At 40.2% G+C, this 19,904-nt stretch overlaps 1 protein-coding gene across 13 annotated transcripts in view; it reads left to right on the top strand.

The window, feature by feature from the left end:
- Positions 1-19,904, top strand: part of EBF1 (EBF transcription factor 1) — a 279,795-nt gene that overhangs the window by 168,587 nt on the left and 91,304 nt on the right. For 7 of the 13 annotated variants that reach the window (XM_054389200.1, XM_054389197.1, XM_054389191.1 and 4 more), the window contains exons 7-8: positions 6,925-7,006; positions 14,883-15,024. In XM_054389200.1, coding sequence (XP_054245175.1) covers positions 6,925-7,006; positions 14,883-15,024 — 224 coding nt within the window. The remainder of the gene's footprint in view (positions 1-6,924; positions 7,007-14,882; positions 15,025-19,904) is intronic. The other 6 variants (XM_054389196.1, XM_054389201.1, XM_054389198.1 and 3 more) reach the window with 1 other exon arrangement.

The following is a 19,904-nucleotide window of genomic DNA, read 5'->3' as shown; positions in this document are numbered from 1 at the left end:
TACAGAAGTCCAGAAGATGCAAGATGAAAAATTGATATGCTGTGCTTCACTGTGCAGAACACACAGACCTGAGGAAAAGTGACTGGGAACACTTGCTGAAGCGAGCAATGAGTAATTTAAGGCTGTTTTGGGCAGTCCTACCTTCTGATTTGGTGTCTCTGTGGGTGCCTCCTCAGCTGTTTGCTGTGCTGAGCGGAATATTTACTGTATTGATGACAGCAAACCCTGGCAATGCTAGCTGCAGGAGTCAGAACAAGTTCACAAAAATAATGTAGACTGTTCTGTTTCTATTATTATGGTGTTGCCTGAAGAATCTCAGTGAAGAGACTCTGACTGCTTGAGGCTGATTCTCTGTGTCACGTTGCCTTTCTGGGGCCTTGTCTGCAGCTCAGGAGGAAGAGGTGTATTTTCTAGCAAAATAAATAACTTCTCAGGCTTTTGCTTTTGGCTTTTTTGGTTTTGTTTTTAACCAAGTGAATTGTTTAGCATCCCATAAATGTGAAATGCAGGTCTGATTCTGCTTCCATTTTAATTTAGTGAGAACACTGAATCCAGGGGAGCAGATCTGGGATTTTTTTTTTCCTTAGGATATTTGACAATTCAAGAATGTTGTGTTTAGAAGAGACTTAAATGCCTATATCTGGTGTTCAATTTCTCTTCTGCAGAATAAATTTCCTGTTGTAAAAATGCCACAAAAGGTAGCTACTGCTGTTTATTGACTAAAGAGCTAAGTAAAACCCAGCTGTGAACATGTGGGTAATAGGAGGTTTTTTCCCCATGCCTGTGTTTGATTTCTATGCACAGCCTCCTGTTGGTAAATACCAGTATAAGTCTCGATTTCTCTTTTGTGAATAGGATACCTGACATGAACAGTTAGTTGTATGTAAAAGGGTCTGTGAGAGAAAGCAAATCAAACAAAAAAAACCCATTGCAACAACGTTTTGTTATTGCAATAAACAACTCACAACTGACATGTTAGTAGATGAGAATTTCATCTTAAATACTAAGGGATTTTTTTTTCCTCCTTTTTTGGCCGTCATTAGTAGAGCTGGACTAAGCCCAGGTTTTCTATAATGTAAGAACTATATTGACAATTGGCAAAGTAGAATAAAAAAGTGCTCCCTTAAAGTAAAGTTTTAAAATGCTGGAAATTTGCAGAAAATATTCATTAAGAAAAAAGGCAATCCTTTATTTCAGCTTAATTTTCTAAAACTTGAAGAGGTTTTCATTATAAAATAGGAGTTTTGATTAGGCAAGTCATCGTGAAAGGAAAAAAAATAGCTTTGTCCTTCTGAAATTTCTAGAGGGATATTTCTACACTTTGGTTATTTACTTTCACAAATAAAATGCATTAAATGATGCATTTTCTCTATATTTTTATTTTACTATCAAAATACTAGCTAGATACAGTTACCAGTAAGTGCAGTAGAAATTACTGATGGAGAGAGAGAAGTGTGTGAGAAGTGCATAGAAAACCCTGAAGATGCAAATGAAACATCTGAAGTGTGTGTACTGTCTGCCTCTTGGTGACCTGTGGACTCAGCCCCCTATTGGCTTCAGCACTTCTTGATATGCCAAATTTTCACCCCAATTAACATACCCATCAGATACTGTTGGAGACAACTGCGTTTGCAGTACTACATCACCAGCATCCTCTTTTGCGGGGGGGATAAACCAAAGAAAGGAGATAGGCTGACAGCAGAGCTGGCTCTGTGAGGTACTGAAGTATGTGAGTAGTACCTTTGTCTCCATCAGTACTGCTTGTGTATTTAAATTTATGCACATATTTAGTACTCTGCTGAATTGGTATGTCATACAGAATGGGCATGCAATCCTTTTATCTGATGGATGGTTGCTAATTATTGCACTGCCCTGTGTATTTTGGTTTTACTAATTTTGCAACCCCACATATACTTACTGCTGTGTTTCGTCCAGGAGTCTAAAGTTGCCCTCTTCTATCAAGTGCATTTACACCTCAGAAAAGGTACATTTTCTCAATTTTGTTTGCCCTAGCCAGCTTTAAGTTGTATAACCAGCACTCACTTTCTGGGTAGCCACTGGTCTGGCTGACCTTGGCAGCATGACAGCTGTCGTATTTTCACATGGATGAACTTTTCTTGAACAACTTCTCCAATGTATTGGGAACAAACAAGCTTTTCTTCAGCATCAGGAATGCAGCAGGTCTTCTTTCCAACTATTTTTTTTTCTTATTCCATAGACATATTTATTGTGGCAATGGCAAGAAAATCCTGCTGCTAAGCCTTCGTGTTTGAGTTCCTTTAAATTTCCTTCAGGGAAGTGACAGCAGAGACAACCTAGATCATGTCAGAACTTGCTGTCTTTTATTTAACCCTTCATTTATTTTTAATAAACCCAAGTATTAATTTATAGTGGCAAGGGAAGTAGGAGGGCAAAATCCTTTTACATCTTTATTGCTAGTATTTCCATTTCTGCTGTTTATTTAATTTAAATCAAAGTGGTAGTTAGCAGTGACAAAGAGCAGGATGCTGCTGGGGAGGGTGCTGCACAAACCCAAAGGGTTTGCAGTGTGATGGACAAGGTGGCCAGTGATGAATGGCAGGGACTATTTTATACAAGTGGAGTGACCTCCAGCTGGCAGTGTGCTTACAAGATCCTTCAGCTAAATGAAGGGTATCAGAGGATGGGAAGGAGCAGCAGTGAAGAGGGAGCTGGTGTCAGGAGTTAGAAGTAGCAGTGCAGGAAGGCAGCAGGGATGAGTGGGGAGCTCAGACTGGACTGAGGTAAGAGCCCTTCACAAGCAGAAAGAGGAGGGTGGTGGTGAGAGCACAGTTGTGCTGACACCAAAATCTTTTTGAGGGCACAACAGTTTTCTTAGATAAAAAAATATTACCTCCAAAAAGGGATTTTGTATTGAATTGTGGGAAAAGGAGAGAACACTCCCAGAGAGATTCTTCCTAGCAGACAGAAGTTCCTGTTAATTTGGGGCTTGATTCAGACTGGAGGCTTGTGTTTAACTGGAGATTGTATTCCTACTTTGGTTACTTACACATTTGTAATAGTACAGTGTTGTGGCATGGATTAAATGCTCAACAATTTCACTTTTTGAGTAGTTTTTGCAGCTTGCACTGAGCTGCATCTCAGCACACCTAAATGTAATCAAAAATTAACTGGTTTGCTCCAAAACTGCACTCCCATACCCTCCAGCCGTGTCTCTGTGGGATAAGGGGTGAAGCACAAGTCCTTTGGTTTAAAAACAATGTAAGTCAGTAAATTCAAGAGCTGTATAAAAGTTTGCTTGTTTCTGGACCTGATGTGACTTGCATGGAGCTGGCTTCTGTTCCTCTGTTCCATATGGACAAATGCTCTTCACACCAGGGAAGTTAGTAGTCAAGAAGGGAATCAGAAAATATGTTTTGGTTTATGCATGGGAAATACTAAAACTTCAATGGTAGCAGTAAGTGTAATTGATAACTTGAATCTTGTGTGGCAGCAAAGCTGGTGTTCAGCAATCAAATAAGTTTGGGAGAAAATTGAAGGTTTTATTGACACTCTTCTGTTTGGCATTTTTTTTTTCACCTGGGGAATGAATTTCAGTCCTCAGTGGTTTGTGTTAATGCTATCTATCTTCTGTAGTTAGTATTAGTGCTATAGTGCTATACAACCCTGCCAAATGTGGAGAAAGTTTGAACTGAAAAAAATATCCCACTGTGAAGAAGTTAGATGCAAACAAACAGGGATGGAGGTTTTGCTTACAAAGAGCTCAGCTCTGTTGGCTCTTGTCCTGGAACAGTCCTGTCACTCTAAATCAGAAATATTTGCAGAGTGGAGTGCTGTTAATGAGCAAGGCTGGCATGACCAGGCTCGAGGTGAAGAAGGCACTTCAACAAGTGATTTCAAGCCAGGGACTGAGCGATGGGGCTGAAGCCCCTGAATCAAACTACCCCACTCTACCCTTGTCTTAATTTGTTCTCATCCCCCTTCCTGCCAGGCCTGGGGGCAGGCTGTCAGCCGGCACACGCCCTGCCAGCTCGGAAGCCTCTCTGCTCTTGCCTGAATGAGTGTGGGATGCTTTCTCGTAGCCAGGGGGACTCCAGCTCTGGTGTGTTCCAAAACAAAGTGCAGCCTATAGTTTGTTTTGTCTTTCAGTGGAATAAAAATATGGTACTTGGCTGAATGTGTTCTGTAAGCTGGCAACTTTTGACTTAAAATGCAGTGAGTGAACTTGGCTGTGTAAGCTTAGGTAGGGTCTTGAAAGTTCCTCTGAAAATATTTCTATTTTAGGTAGGGTCTTGAAAGTTCCTCTGAAAATATTTCTATTTTTTTTTCCTGGATTTAATTTGAAGGAAGTTTTGTTTGCTTGCTTGCTTGTCTGAGGTTTTTTGGTAGGTTTAAATAGATGAGCTTCATTTCTTCTGCACATTATTTTAGTGAAATTTCTGTAGAATTTGGAGGTGACAGCATAGTGCAAATTCAGTTAGACTTTGAAACTTCGGGTTAGAGTTTGCAGACTCCAAAAGCTAACTCTTTGATTTCATAGTGATTTTCCAAGCCTTTTTGCTGACACGAGCTCAGACTTTGTAAGAGAAGGGAAAGCCTGGTGTTTCTCTGGAAAGCTTCACGAAGACCTTTGCATCTCTTTTGGGGTCCTTGGGTCAACCCACCAACCCCCATTGCGCAGTGCTTCCCATGTTTGCATGGCTGATGTTAACTTTCAGTGCAGAATACTTTTAACTATCCCATGTCCTAACTGCCCTTAGGACTGAGGTGTTGCTCCTGCACAGTGTCAGACTGGGCAGGCAGCTGCTGGGCTCAGCGCTTGGTGAAGCCGCCAAAAATCCACCAGCAAACCTGGGACAGTGCCGGCTTCTCCCCAAAGAGTAAGTCTCTGAGAGGTTTTGCCACATAAGGGCCTGTTGGAGGCTGTAGGCACCAGCTGACAGGGATGTCTTTGCCTCCCAACAGATGGCCAGGCTTTTTATTTCAGCAAGCAATATCGCACGGAGGGGTGGTCTCTGGATCCTGCCAGCATTTCGCATGACAGGGCCAGCTTAGGGCAAGAGGGATCTGATGACCGTGCCCTTGTAGCTCCTGAGCTAAATGACGAGCTGTTGACAGGAAAGCCATCATCTCAAGTGTAAGATCCTGAACTATTCCCACTCTTCGTTTTACTTTGGCGGAATTAATGCCCTATTTGCTTGTCTCTCAAAATCCATTCTGGCACGAGTACAAACCCTTGCCTGGTGGCAAGCAGTTGTCTGGATTCGAGATGCCAAGATTTGTGCTGACAGCTCCTTCTACACAATCTGAGTCAGGCTGTCACAGCTGGCCATTAGAGGCTTAAAAAGACACACACATGTACAACAAATAGCACCAACTTTCTGTTATTGAATATCAGAACCTGCTTGATGAGAAAGCGTAATGGCTTACACTGCTCTTTATTTTAGTGTAAACAAACAGAGTGTCTCCAAACCCCTGTTGAAGCGTGGCGGCTGTTTATTTTATGTTGATTGCTTGCTCTTATTCAGGAGCACAGGCCTAGAAGGGACTTCCTGGGTCAGGAGATCCAGTCCTTGATAATTCCAAGCATCACATCTTCTAATCCTCCTCATTACCTTACTTTCCTGTAACGCAATCCATCCCTTGTAGTTTTAATTTGTCCTGGCAGCTGTTTGCCTAATATGATTTTTGTGGCATGGAAGAACCAGCACCACAATTTCCCTTGCTGAGAGGGGTGCCATCGCAACTAGAGCAGGGTAAAGATTGCTCTTCATCAAAAAGGGATTTTCTGAAGCATTTTACCCTGCAGTTTTCCCTTTCTTGGTGGTGGTGTGCAAATTTTGCTGACCTAGCATTCATTTTGGGTGCTAAAAGCTGGATGCTTGCAAAAGTTAACTTTCTGATTTAAAGTAAATCAGGATCAAACAATCCCTCGCCCCACTTTTGTGCATGAAAACAGGTCAGATTAGCTTCTGCTTAGTCAACTGGTGGTTACTGCAAGAGTAATGCTGCTCTGCCTGGCCACGCTAGGTTTTAAACTTGCTGTAGGATTAAGTTTTGCATGGTTGGTCTTTAGTAGACCTTAGTCTGTAGTTTATTTTGGACAAAAGGCTGATAAACTTTGGCTCTTGGGGAGGAAGCCTGGAATCTGAGACCCACTATTATTCATTGACTTGTCTTTATGAGTTTACAGTCCACTGGTGCATAACAGCGAAGGAAATATTTTCAGTGAAATATTTGCTTTTTTTCTTTGGCTTTGTAAAATGCAGTGTCTTTTCTTAGAGATATATGTCAGGGTCATATAGCTACTTCAGTGAACTGTGTATGGTCAGGAAATGGACTGAACTGAAAATAATTCATATTTCTGTGAAGTCAGTCTTTTAACCAAGACTTCCTCCCTTCTCCTCCCAGGGTTTTGGTTCTCCTGCTAACCACTATTTGAGCATTAATTTTATGCACAACCCAGGTTTAATTGTGAAAAGGAGATTTCAGCTGTATGGAATATTTTCAGTGTTTTTGTAATAAATCACAATTTGCACACGACAGTGAACTTGTGAAAAGAAACCCCATTTATACATACAGAAATTTTCTTGGCTGGCTCTTTTCTGCCCTCTTTTTACTGTGCTGAAATATGTATATCTTACTTCCTCTGCTTCTATGGTTGGCACAATGAGGCTGGCCATTGGTGACAGAGGGACTGACCCTGAAAACTTTAGTGGCTCTGACACAACAGATCTATTAATTTCATACTTAAATGTTTAGGGCATGCTTACACGTTTTGCTGGTTTGGGGCCCATGCAAACTCTGCTCCTTCTTTGGATGGTCAATGGGATGATTTGTCTGAGTTGGGAATACTAATTTAGATGAGGCTTTGTTGGACCAGGTGTGCAGACATTATGTAGTATTGTTTATAAAATGTTAATGCCCATTTCTCTTTCTCCACAGGTTCTTCTTGAAATTTTTCCTCAAATGTAACCAAAATTGCCTAAAAAATGCAGGAAACCCTCGAGACATGCGTCGATTCCAGGTCAGTCAGACACGCTTCCTCCTTTAAAAGTCAGCAGCTGTTAAGGACAGAAGTACTTTGACCCAAACTAACCTAGTAATTCACTGGAAGATGCTAAAAACATAAGGTCAAAAAATATTGCCTGAGGACTTCTTGTCACAGCAAAATTGTCAGGAAGTAGTTGGGTTTTCTTGTTCTGGACAAGAGAACTCTTGAAGATAATGTCATCTCCATGGGAAGTGAAAGCATGAAAAGGAAAAATCAAAATGACCTCTCTGTTGTTTTAGGTTGTGGGTCTGCTCTGCTCTGAGATACTCCCTTCTGCCTGGGGAACTATTTGTCTTCATATAAAATGGAGTGAGCTCCATGTTTATTGGAAAGGGTGAAGGAGGGTGTAAGAGCAATTAATACAATCAGGCTAGTGACTACACTTCAGTAGTTACTCTTCAGCAGTGTTAGAGACTCATAAATGTGCATCAATGGGATGAAGGTCCATCCCTGCAGCAGCACATGAAAAAAAACCCTACCGTTGGCCATATCTTTCTTGGGGTGTTTTGGACTTGTATTTTCCCCCTGTCATGGCATGTGGCAGTGGGGCATGGGATTTATAGATTTTTTTTTTTTTTTTTTTTAATGCTATACGTATGTCCATGACTACTTCTGGGATCAAGTACATCACTCTCTCCAGGGAAGATGGTCTGCACTTCCCTTCCCCAGTGCTGGCAGCAGAATGGTGTGGTGGCAATGCTGAGAAATAGTTGCTTCAACACGTTTGTTGAAGATGTGGTGCTTTGACTATGCAAATAATGCTTTAACTGAGTATGTGCTGAATAAAAACATGTGATAGAGAGCATAAGACCTTCTCTTTTGATGGGAGTAGTGTATGTGGCCCAGTGAGAAAGCATGATAAGGTCTATCAATCGGGATTTGCCTCAGGCTTCTAAGAAACATGAGATCTGTCCCATAGACTACATGGGTCTCTGGAGGAAGACAACTGCAAAAGTCAGTAGCTCAAGACCTTGTTTGCTGCTTTTCCAGCATTGTCACATTTAAATAAAAGTGCTAAATGCTGTGTAAATGGCAATATTGTTTATGTGTAGAACATATGTCTTTTGTTGAACTGCTTAATTGCAATAGTGCTGGAAGACAGGAGGGTGTTTTTTTGCCCCTCTGAGCACAGAAGTGCAGAATTGAAGAGATGTGGCCACAGGGATTCAATTAATCAGGATAAGAGCTAGCATTAGCATGGCAGAGCCCTCGGCTTCTCACCCCACCCTCCTCCTGCCGTCACGTTTCTCCTGTGATTTGAGAGGGCATTATCACTGAAGGAGAAAGTGGAAAAAGGACTCTCACCAGCACAGGGATTTAGGCCAAGCAATCACCCTTGGGGCCTGTCAGAGCTTGCTTCACAACATGCACACTCTGCTGGGTTTGTGCTCGTCCAGGCTCGAGGCTGATTTTCATATGGTAATGCCTTTGCGTGTTCTCTCAGAACAGCAATCAGGAGTCTGTGTCGGTGAGTAGGTAGGACATAGGAAAGGTTGTTGATCTCTTGACTTGTAAAGACATTCTGTCATACAAACCCAGCTTCGCAGCAGTTGAGCTTTCCATGTGTAAACAGAGACTGCTTAATTACACAGGTCATGTCAATTAGTGTGACCTTAGCATTTTCAAGAAATTAATCACTTTCAGCCGAGTGAGCCACTCATACCGTAATACAGGGTGCTGCTGAAGCTCACAGCATTCTGCTTAGTGTCCAGACTTATTGTTTTACAGTAGTTCCTTTTGTTTCTTTTCTGTTCTTTTTTTTTTTTTTAAATATGTATTTTGAACTTGTTGCTCTTTTAGCAATAGACTTCTTAAAATAAAGCAGCCAGACTTGACAGAGTCCAGGCTTCATTTATCATTACTTAGGGTGAAAAGGACCAAATGTGAACATAGTATCTCAATAATATGATGCACCTAGACGTTTGAGACAACCTTGAATAGGAACCAACTGAAATATGGGATCCTGTGAAGTCAGTGAAGGGTTTGCTATCAGTTGTGTTTGAAATATTGTTACAGACTTAGAGGATCTCTATTGGTATGTCAAAGTTCTGGTTAAAAACCATAATAAGTAAGGTATTTCCAGGTACTTTTATATTAGTACCATGCTTTCTTTTTTTTTCAACAAGAAAAAAAAAAATGGAGACTTCACCTTCCTTTACTTCGTTCTGGGCTGTTAATAAGTCAATATATGTATTCAGCTTTTGGCCATGGTCTCTCTTTGATCAGTCCCTGAAAGTTGCTTGGAGTTATCAGAATGCAGATTGTGGTTTTGGTGGGAGAAACAGTGAAGGGCCAGGAAGGAACAGGAGTCTTGTACTAAGGAGTGGCCCTGTAGTAAATTTAATTTCTTAGTAGATTTTGCACAGTAAGGAATTGTCTCATTATCATATGGTATAAAAGAGAGGTCAAGAAATTACAGGGGAAGAGGAAGAGTATGCATTGATTTGGGCAACCTATGTGTGAAACTTCATTCAGACTCACATACAGAAATGAAGTAGGAACTTTTATACTGAACTTTGCCTGCAAATGTAGCCATGTGATAAGCTTAACATAAATGCTGTTGTGGGCCTGGAAGGAAACACATTTCTCTGCATGTCTGAGATGTCCAGGCATGTGACAACTGGAGCACTGCTGAGTGCCAGCAAAAGTGTGTGCTGGAGCAGTGCTGGCTTTGGCTGTGTTGGTTGTGTCTCTATTAGCAGAAGGAGACGTTCAGAGAGGAGAAAGTCAAGTACTGTGAATGGACTCAAGGCAGCTGAGCTTAGTATTCATCTGTGTTACAGAGTCCCTGCTTGTCCCTGTGAAAATAATTTCATCTCTGTTTCATCAGTCCAACTGCACAAAGTATTTTTTGATACCACATATTGCCACTTTTGTCCATCCTTGCTTTTTTTTAACCCCAGAAACACCACTGAGAAGATGCTCAGTCTGGTTTTGCAGTCTTCACAATAAGTGATCAGTCTTGGTGTGATGGACTGTAGTGCCCCAGTTAGTGGCAGTAATAATAATAATAAGGTATGGTGAACTCTGCTCAGATTTTCAGCACTAAAACCTCGTTCATACAATCTAAAGAGTTTTGTGTGTTATTGTAATTAATGAAACCCAGGTGCCCTAGTTATCTTGTTGTTTTCTTGTTTTAGCACAACTGCTTGCAAACTGACATATGTCAAGTTTTAATTTAGAGGAAACTTTACAGGCTGAGTCACTGCACAAACCCCCAAACATTCATTAATTATGAAAACCTTGAAAGTCACTTAAAAATTGCCATGCTGCTTGATTCTGTTACCACAACCTCTTCCTCAGGCCTAGGCTGATAGTTTGCTTCCATGGGACGCTGCCACTCATGTTTGAATTGAAGCCACTTGTGTCTTATTGCAAATTTGCATAAGAGACTGAGATGATGCTTCATGAATCCCAGATAATGGAATTTGGACATGCAAGGCTTCATCCCTAGAGAAGGGAAAGGGAAAAAAAAAAAAGGCTGAAAAATAGCAGTGAGAGCTGTGGCCCAATTCAACAAGGTAATTAAGTGCCTGGCCTGTCCTTGAGCATGTGAGCAAAATTACTGAATGTATGCTAGTTACGTGCTTGAAGTTTGGCACCTTTTAAAGTGTCTTATTAAATCGAGTGATTTTTAGTTACTAGAATAAAGAGGCCACAAGTGGTGATGGAGATAAAGATGTTGCTCAAGCCATTTCTGCATAGCTTTTGGAAGAGCAGCAAACACTCGAGTTAGAGGTTTAACGCTAATGACGTCCTTTAAACCTGGAAATCATCTTAATCAGTTATCCAATGACAAAGGCAGAGAAAGTTTGAGACCTCAGAAAAATATCAGATCCCTTACGTTGCATTGGATAAAATCGGAAGCACAAGGAACACACTACGTCTTAATCAGTTAGCAAAGCTTAATGGGCTGTGGTTAAAAATGAGGAGCCATGCAACGCTTAATTTTGATATATTAGGTGAGGTACTATAACAAATAAACGGGCCAAGTGCTAAACGTGGATAAATAGCTTGATCTCCAGGCTCCTGGTCTATGAATACTTTAAAAAAAAAAAAAAGCTCTAAAGTATTCACAAACTGGACTATTTAATGGCAGTCAGAATAATTCACAGAACCGTGATACGTTCATGCAGTCGATAGTGCCAGTGCCACTGAAGAAAGTTGTGAACTGATGTGTCTCTTTCATACCTCTGTCTCCCCTGCTGTTGATACAGGATTTAAATTCAAAATCTGTGAAGGGCTAGAGCTCAAAATCATTTTCCATGTTTGCCTGTCCCAAATTAAAACTGTGTTTTGTTGACAAAGTTTGGAAAGGTTTGAGATTTGGCAGGCCCGGTTGTCCCTGTGCTTACATTAATGTGTCAGCACCTCATTAATCATTTATTAAACTGTAGTGAGCCATTCCCTCTTGCTATGGCCTGTGTTTTAGGATGCCTCAGTGCCCATTCCACATAGACTTTGGCTCTCCCTTCCCCCTGATTTTATGGTTTCTCCACAAATTAGTTTTAGCATGTGCTCTAACTTGAACATATCCCAGCCGTTTCAAAATCAAAACGAGGAGAGTGCAGTATTTTATTTTTTCTTTTTGGATAAAAAGTTCTACTCATATTTTTTAAGGTATGTAAGTGCTTTGTAGCGATTCAATTGCGTCACTGTGGCACACAATACTGGAGGTGCATTTTTTCTTCGTTAATAATTGGGGGCATTAATATTTTGTTAGTGCAGTATATATTCAGTGTTCCTGTATTAATGAGATTGTGCATTTAAAGAATCGAGCACTAAGGCTGTGCTGTTTCTCACAGGTGCACTATTTTTTACTTTTTTTTTTTTTTCCAGAAAAATACATAAGAGTAACCACTTCTTTTTTTTTTTTTTTTTTTTTTTTCCCCTGCATTTCCTGAGACTGGAAACAGTTTCTCTTGGGGATTCCTTTTATAGTTTCTTCTGTGAGTGACACTGAGGCACCATACCAATGTGGTCTCTTTGTAGTAAATCAAAGTGTGCTTGGGAGGTAGGTAGGAAGACACTGTTAAGTAATTCAAAATACGTTGCATCAACGGTTTTGGAAACCTGAGGGGGGGAAATTTAAATGCAGATTTACTCATGTAGAACTGACCTTGCCAGGATTCTCTCCTTGAGTTCTTCCCTAGAAGGGTGCTTGTCTGCTGGCAGCTAGTTGTGTACAGGATTTTCACAGGTTTGAGACCTACCTTGCTATTGTTGATCTTGACCCATTATTTTTCTGGAATCCTATTTCTAGGAACCTTAAAAAGTCTGGGGTTTCAGCACAGGATGGGTCAGTTGCAGTGGGAAATCTGTGTACCTACATGAGTTTAGGACTGGAGAAAATATTTTTGTGTTGTAGCCATTGTTATTAATTATAATAGCATTAATTTTCATATTCATCTAAGCAGAGCCATAGAAGAAGATAAGGAGCTGGCATAAATCATGCAGCTGTGACAGACAATGCCAGCTAAGGATTTGGCTCAAAATCCCAGTTGCAAAGAATTTACAATGGTTGCAAGTGCGCAAATAAGATTGCAAACCCTGAGCCACTTACTGTAAGATCATATTTTATTGAAAATATCATAAACTTTATTCTATCCCTCAGGAATGCAAAGGATAAATTACTTTTGAAATCCCTTTTGGAATTTTATATATAGGGCTTGGTTTTTTTTTTTTTTCCCTTAGTTTGATTTCAGAAAAACTTACCTATAGTGTTTGGCACTTTCTTTTTTCCAAATTTCCATCTGTAAGAGCTCTTGAATCATTTATTCTGTATTTCAATATCTTTCACTTAAAACATGAACAAAATCTATTGCCAGGAATGCCATTCTGAGGGGTGGTTTGAGGATCCTTTAGATGTAAATATTCTCGTTTGTATTCCTCTTTTTAAAGACAAAGACTTCAGGATTAACTGTGAGCAGTTTAGCAGCTTTGCTTGCTTTATATTTTTGATAATTTTAATCAGTAGGCAGAAATAGGTGGAAATCTTTTTCTTTAACTTATTTTTTTTTAAGAGCCAGATCAAGTGATGAAATTGAATTGTTGTAAGCGATCCTTTAAGTGTCCCCATTTGACCAACTTTGAGAGGCAGCAGCTTCCTGAGAGAGTTGAAGCAATGTTTGCCAATCCTTGTAAAGCATTTCACCTCTTCAGAGGCTAAAGCCTCTCAAAACCAAGAACAATTAAAGCAAGAGCCTTTCAGTGCAACTGGGGAATTCAGCAAAATAAATCAGAAATCCTCTGCTGTGGCTCTGGAGGCTTGCCTCATTATAAGAGCAGATCTATTAGCCCCCTTGCCATTGTCTTTCATTTCTCAAGTGAGGTGATTCTAATTAAATTAATCTGCATGTCAATCTATCGGTGATCAATCAAAAGGGCTGAGGTCCCCCTTTGCGGCAGTGTGCTTGCGGCTGACAGGGGCTGATAATGGAGGAAGAAATAAACTGTCGAGCAAAGTTAATTAGTCAACATAATAGGTGGATTAAACAGGAGCTGCTGATTGCTGTTTCACATGTCGAAGCATGAGGTGGGAGCTGAAACTGCAATTAACAGACAATTATTATATTTGGTTGTAAGAGGTCGCATGAATAAACATATCTCTGTGGGTTTCAGTTTTTAATCCCTTTGCCTCTTTAATGTAAGGAGAAGTGTAGGTCATTTCTTCTCATTGTTTTAGTCAAAGTTCTTGAAGGCAGTGCATGCTTCTGGCAAACTAGCAGCCAGAGGAAGGCCAAATCTTTGGCTGAGGCAAAACCCTGGGAATGCCGTACTTTAGTGGGAAAAGACTGCGGGAGGGGGAATGAAAGACAGGCAGGCTAGGAGGCTACTTGGTCTGAGTGGGGTGGGAGGACTCTCAGTGTGATGATCTTGCAGTTTTGCCAGGAACTTTCCCCCTTTCCTCTGCAACGCTGCCCTCATCCAGGACAGGGATTTCCTATAGGATAGTGCCTGCTGAGCCTCAATGTTGAGAGGTCCTTCTGGACACATCTGAGCACTTGGATCTTCTACTCTGTACCCAACACTTATCTGTTTGCTCCTGCTGATTTGGCTTCTCTTCCCAACTTGGGCTGCTCCGGGGAGCATAAGTGTTGTATCCAGCCTCCAGGGCAGTGCTTCTCTGTCTCCCTCCCCTCACCTCAAACCAAATCCTAGATGTTGACATTAAGATAAGTTGAGAAATACAAATAATTCTAATGCTGGATGAATAGGGTTGTGTTCTCCAGATCAAGACCCCACTGTCAAGTGTGTGTACACAAACATACCTACACATACTCCCCAAGATAGAGCTCAAGAGCAATTTGGGCAAGTCCAACAACCTGTAGTGACTGTACTGATGGGACAGAAGTAGACAAGGTTTGGGGAGGCATGCAACAACTCTCATTACAACTTCACAAAATACACTTGTGTTTTCTTTTATTCTGAATTGAATCTCATTTACAACAGCAACAACTCTATCTACTTCAGCATGGAAACTGAAGGATAATTTAGGGTGAAACACAGCTGCCCTTGTCTATAGGGGAGAAAAAAAATACTTAATAAAGATCCTCTTGTTGAAATGATGGTTAACAGTGTGCTGTCTGCCATGCAGCTACAAACTCTGCAATTTGACTTAAAACTGCATCAAAAGCTTTCGATGCCAAAGACTCACTCATCAATAGCGTCTCTTGTTAGATTTGTACAGCGTAAGCAGCAGTTATTATATGAAATAGCTATGCAATTTTCTACAGCTCCCGGCTGCTATTTATTTAACTGAGTTTATTACACTGTACTTCTTAAAAAGCACACATACACATATTTATCTATCTCCAGGTTTTCCTCCATTTTGCTCTTGTGCTTGCAGGTCGTGGTGTCTACAACAGTCAACGTTGATGGCCATGTTTTGGCAGTGTCGGACAATATGTTTGTACACAACAATTCCAAGCATGGGCGGAGAGCTCGAAGACTCGATCCCTCGGAAGGTACGCCTTCTTATCTGGAACATGGTAGGCATATCATTTTCATTGGTTGGCATTGCTCCTTGAAATGTGGGTTTATTTGCTTTGTGTCTCTGGCTGCTGGTTTCAAATTGTCCTGAAGAGTTTATGCCTTTGGGACCAGATATTTTAAAAGAGGTCAGTCGGCTTTAAATGGAGTGAAATGAGAATCCAGTAAGCAAACATGGGTGCAGAGTCTGTCCTGTGTGTCAGGGAAGTGTGGTGATTTCTCTGGGTTTTTTTAGGTGCACCCAAAACTGAAGTCTATTGTGGTTTTGGTTTTGTTTTTTTTTTTTTTTCCCCCAAAATGCCTTTATTTTTGACTGTGCATCTAAAAGGATGTTGCATACTTTCTGGAATGCTCAGCACCCAAATTTCAGATTGGATTTCTTCTATCTGTAGAGTGCTGAGCTCTCTAGCAGATCCAGCTGTTCCTTTGAATTGCCCTAAATAAAAGCAGAGGCCTTTTGGAAATCCATCTGCTTACTCAAGCCATGGACGAATGTTCTCTTCTGGCTCCATCTGTGCCAGCTGAGGAAGTTGCTCTTCTCTGCATGCCACAGCTGCTTGTCTCTCTTCCCTGCTGCAGGCTATTCTCCACCATGGACATGCCAGCTAAGATGGTTGCCTGATTGCTCCCAAGTCTCCTTCAGTCCAAAGAAGTTCATTTGAGTTAAACCATTTAAATAACAGCTCTTTGCCAATCTAGCTTCTTTTGCTGAAGTGACTGAAGGAGAAATGGTGCAAGGCAACTTCTCTGACTTTTCCAAAAAGATAGAAAACCCCTGAAAGGGTAGAATGGAGGCACGTGACAGCCTAGAGAACAGTAATCTTTTCCATAATATCAGCTGGTCCTGGAAGAGAACATCTGCTGGTGACTGTAGGTGCTTAAAATGGGAGTTGTTGAGTGTGAATGTACTTTGAAAAATCTGGATTTGATTAATGTTTTGTTTTGCTCTTTGTCCTCAGTTGATGACTACTACTGAAAAACAAAACAAAAACAGAGGGCATTTCACTCCCCTCTTTCTGTTCCAGCTTGGTAGAATAGTTCTTTGTCTTCAAAGCTGTTTGTAATCCTAAATTCAATATGTGCTTGCTCCCTCTAAGAGATGTATACCCTCAGTTTTCATTGAAGTAGTTGAGTGTAGAAGGCAAGAGTCCTTTATGCTGGTTTGTTTCACAAATATTTGCCAGGGATCTGATGAATAATTGAATAGATTTTTCCAAAGAGTTTGAAGAAACCAGATAAAATTTTCCCTGGGAAAGGGAATGCCACTCAGAAAAGATGCTAACTGGATATGTTAAAAGAAATTATTAATCCTGAGAAATGGGCAAATGTATGGCTTTTGACTACTCAGTGAATTCCTGAGGAAATAGCTTTCTATTCTGTTTATGCTTTCAGGCATCAGTCCTGCAAGCACTTATGCATGTATTTAAGATTATGCACACATATGGTCCTGTTGGGATCAATGAGGCTTCTTGTGTCAGTAAAGTTGAGAGTATTGATAAGTGTTTGCAGAATCGGGTCTGTAGTTCACACTTACTAACCTAAAATTCTTAGCTCAGCAGCGTTTCTCATTACATAAACATAACTTACATCTGTATTTATTTAGCTCTAACTTTTTATGTAGGCTATGAGCCATTTTCAGCCATAATTCATGTTACAGATTTTTTTTTTCATCCTGCCAACAACCTAACTTAATAAACAAACCACTGTCATAATTTGGTGAATTTTTGTAAGGAATGTATGAACTCTGTCTTTATTAATTAGCAGAAGGTAGAACATTAGGAAAGGAAACTTCTTTCAGTTCAACTTTGTAATCTTTCCATTAAGTCTAGTCTTCAAAAAAAGCACTCCTATTTTTGTCTTTTTCATTCTCTTCCTACTAAAGTAGACATAGACACCCCCTCCATTACAGTTTTCTCAGTGCATAATGCCTCTGGTCAAGGCAATTCCTTCTCAAACATAAATGTTCTTACCCCTATGCATAGTGTAATAGCATTTCATTTTAGCACAGCTATGGTTCCCACTCCAAATACCCTAGGGATTCTGTTAGCAAAAAGAAACAAAGCAAGATAATTCTGTGCTGATGTATCTGCACAAACCATAGTTTCTCTGCTAACATTAGAAGTCAACATCTGCAAAATATCTCCATGTGTGCATTTGTGGGAAAGGTGATTTTTCTAATCTACTTTCTCAGGCACTTCTCAAGCAACCTCATAAAGCAACCACTAGTAAATTTTTACCTTTGAGTAGCAACCTCCACACTACAAAACAGTGCTTTTCCCAAAGGCTTGGTAGAGCCTTCAGTCCAGCTCTCCAGGAATTCTATGCACATTTGAGCCTTAGAGACAGGGGAAAAAAATAATATAAAGATCCAGTAACTATTTTAAATGTTGTTATTAGATGTCTAAATCACTTAACTAAATGAAAAAAAAAATAGGCAAACTCTCAACTGGGATTAATGTTATTGAATTTTGGGCAACCACCACGAGCCTTAGACTCACTGGAACAGATGACATACAATTTCCTCTACTGAAATTAACTTTCAGTTTGAGTCCCAAAGTATATTATTTTTCTTCAGTTTTTGAAATTTTTATCTTGGTTAAGATACTCAAGTCAAGTAGCAGAGTCTGTTTGTTTGCTTTTCCTCTTTCTAGCTTTTTTCCCTCCTTCAGGGGAAGGATAGGTTGACCTGAAGAGTATCTGTAAATGGTGGAAGGAGAAGCTAATGTAGCCATGGCTACTTTGTCTCTGGTTTACTGCTCTGGTGAGCAACTTCTGATCATAGGTTTTTAAATGCTTATTATAATATGCCCTTGACCAAGTATATTTCCATCTACTTTTCTAGATGTTTAGCTCTTTAACACAAATATCTGATCGCAATAAAGATGAATGCCTGACTGTGTGAGGACTGGGGAGAGAGGACGTAGCATGAAGGTGTGCTCATTGCCTAGTTCAGTTAAACAATATCCAGCTTATTTTTCCTTACAAAGTTGTGTTGGAACATGCTGCTCTTAAACACAGAGTTGCAGTTTATGTGACACCTAAAAGAGACTTTGGGTGCCAAAAAGCTGTAAAGAAAGCTTTACCTCCTGAGCCACTCAGGAGCCTGGTGTCTCCGCATTTGGGTTTTACCATCTCATTAGCAGGGAGCCTGGATTATTTTTGGGACATCCAACGTATGTCTATTTATACCTTACTTGTCAGACAGCAAAATTAAAATTCCTTTTTGTAGCTCATCTCTCTGAATATAACTGGGAACCTGGATGATGATTTCATATCCACACACTGTCCTCCTTGAAACCAGTGGGTTAAGCTCGCATTTCAAATAAATATATCTATCTTTCAAAAGTAATAGCTAGCAGAGGCCAATTATTTCATACATCTCTGTGTGGTATAAATAAGGTAAGCCACAGTAATCTGTGGTTTTCAATAATTGTCACTTTTTCATTCACAAATAGTTGGATCCTCACTTGTTTTATATTTATGGCAAACCAGAAAGCCAGGGAGGTTGACCTTTCTAAATTGTACATATATAGTAAGATATATAGTGAAGAGCCAATAGGCCTCAACCAATAGAATATATTTCAGCTTGTAGTTCATTCTAGGGTGTCAATTTTAAAAACAAAATCTTTCCAATGCAATTTTAGTGACTAGATTATGGAAGGGAGGAATTCTGACAGGGTTTTTAACAAACCCTTTTCAAGTTTGAAGTCCACCTCTGAAGATGTCTGCGAAGTTTCCAGTTAAAACTCTCATTTTGCTGTAGGGTAAAAAAAATCTACCACCCCCCCAGTCTTTGACTAGCTTTACAAGAATGTAAAGCCAATTGCAGCATCAGTTTCTCTATTATTTTTCCTTACTGGCAGAATGCAATGCCCTCGAAAAATGATAGTCCCTGAGACCCTGTCAGTTTACATGCTCTAACACTTTATTATCTAATGATCTAATATGCAACAAGGCAAAGAGGGGGTGCTTATCACCCTGACAGGATGCCTAAGAGAAGTGACTAAATTACTTTATGTACCATTAGCGCTAGCTGCCACTGTGAACTCACTGTGAGCATTTATGCAAATCTTCCTGAATACATTCAAGTGGCCTTGTCAGGAAGACGACTGACAAGCAGTTTAAAAGCTTGAGGTTTTAAAGGAACAGTCTTATTTCTTTTTCCTTGCCTCTTCTTCCTCCTCCTGCTCCATAGGAGAGCACTGAAGAAATAGGTGATGAGGAGATTTGCTGGCAATTTGATTCTGAGCCAGCTCAACAGCAGCAAAAGCTGAAAGATGTAGAAATAGGGACAAATTAGAAGATGTGATGTCAGAATTTGCAGATGGAAGCAAAACCAACCATGATGTCTGAACCAATGTCCTGCTGTTACTTTAATATGAAATATACATAAATCTGTCTGTACATATCTAAAATAGGTCATATTATATAGTAAAACCATTAGTAGTGGCTGCCTTATACTGGAAATTATAATGCATGGCTGGATTATTTGATCACTCTACTGTAGCAGCTGATACAGTCAAACTTTTACAATGTTGTTTTAGTTCATGATTGGAATGAATGATTCAGACTGTTTGCAATCTGCCAGTGGAAAACTTCCTACAGTAAATGAAGAATAGTAGTTGCTAAGCCTCAGCTGGATATATCATGTAGATCCTCTCATGAGAACTGAGGCATTTAAAGAGCTCTTCTTGCCAGTCCTGCCCATCCTGGGCCATCTAAGAGCTCACGATCACCATAGTAGGCACATCCACAGATTTTTCTCCTAAATCTTCAGCTCTGAAAGCAAAAGTGATTGCTAGGCTGTGTCTTAGCTGATTAGATATTTTCTATTTAGGTTAATGAAAAAGGAAAGTTTTTCCTACCTTATAAGTATTTT

Source organism: Indicator indicator, chromosome 18, assembly GCF_027791375.1.
Source record: "Indicator indicator isolate 239-I01 chromosome 18, UM_Iind_1.1, whole genome shotgun sequence".
NCBI lineage: Eukaryota > Metazoa > Chordata > Aves > Piciformes > Indicatoridae > Indicator > Indicator indicator.
This window is presented reverse-complemented; position numbering and strand designations above follow the sequence as displayed.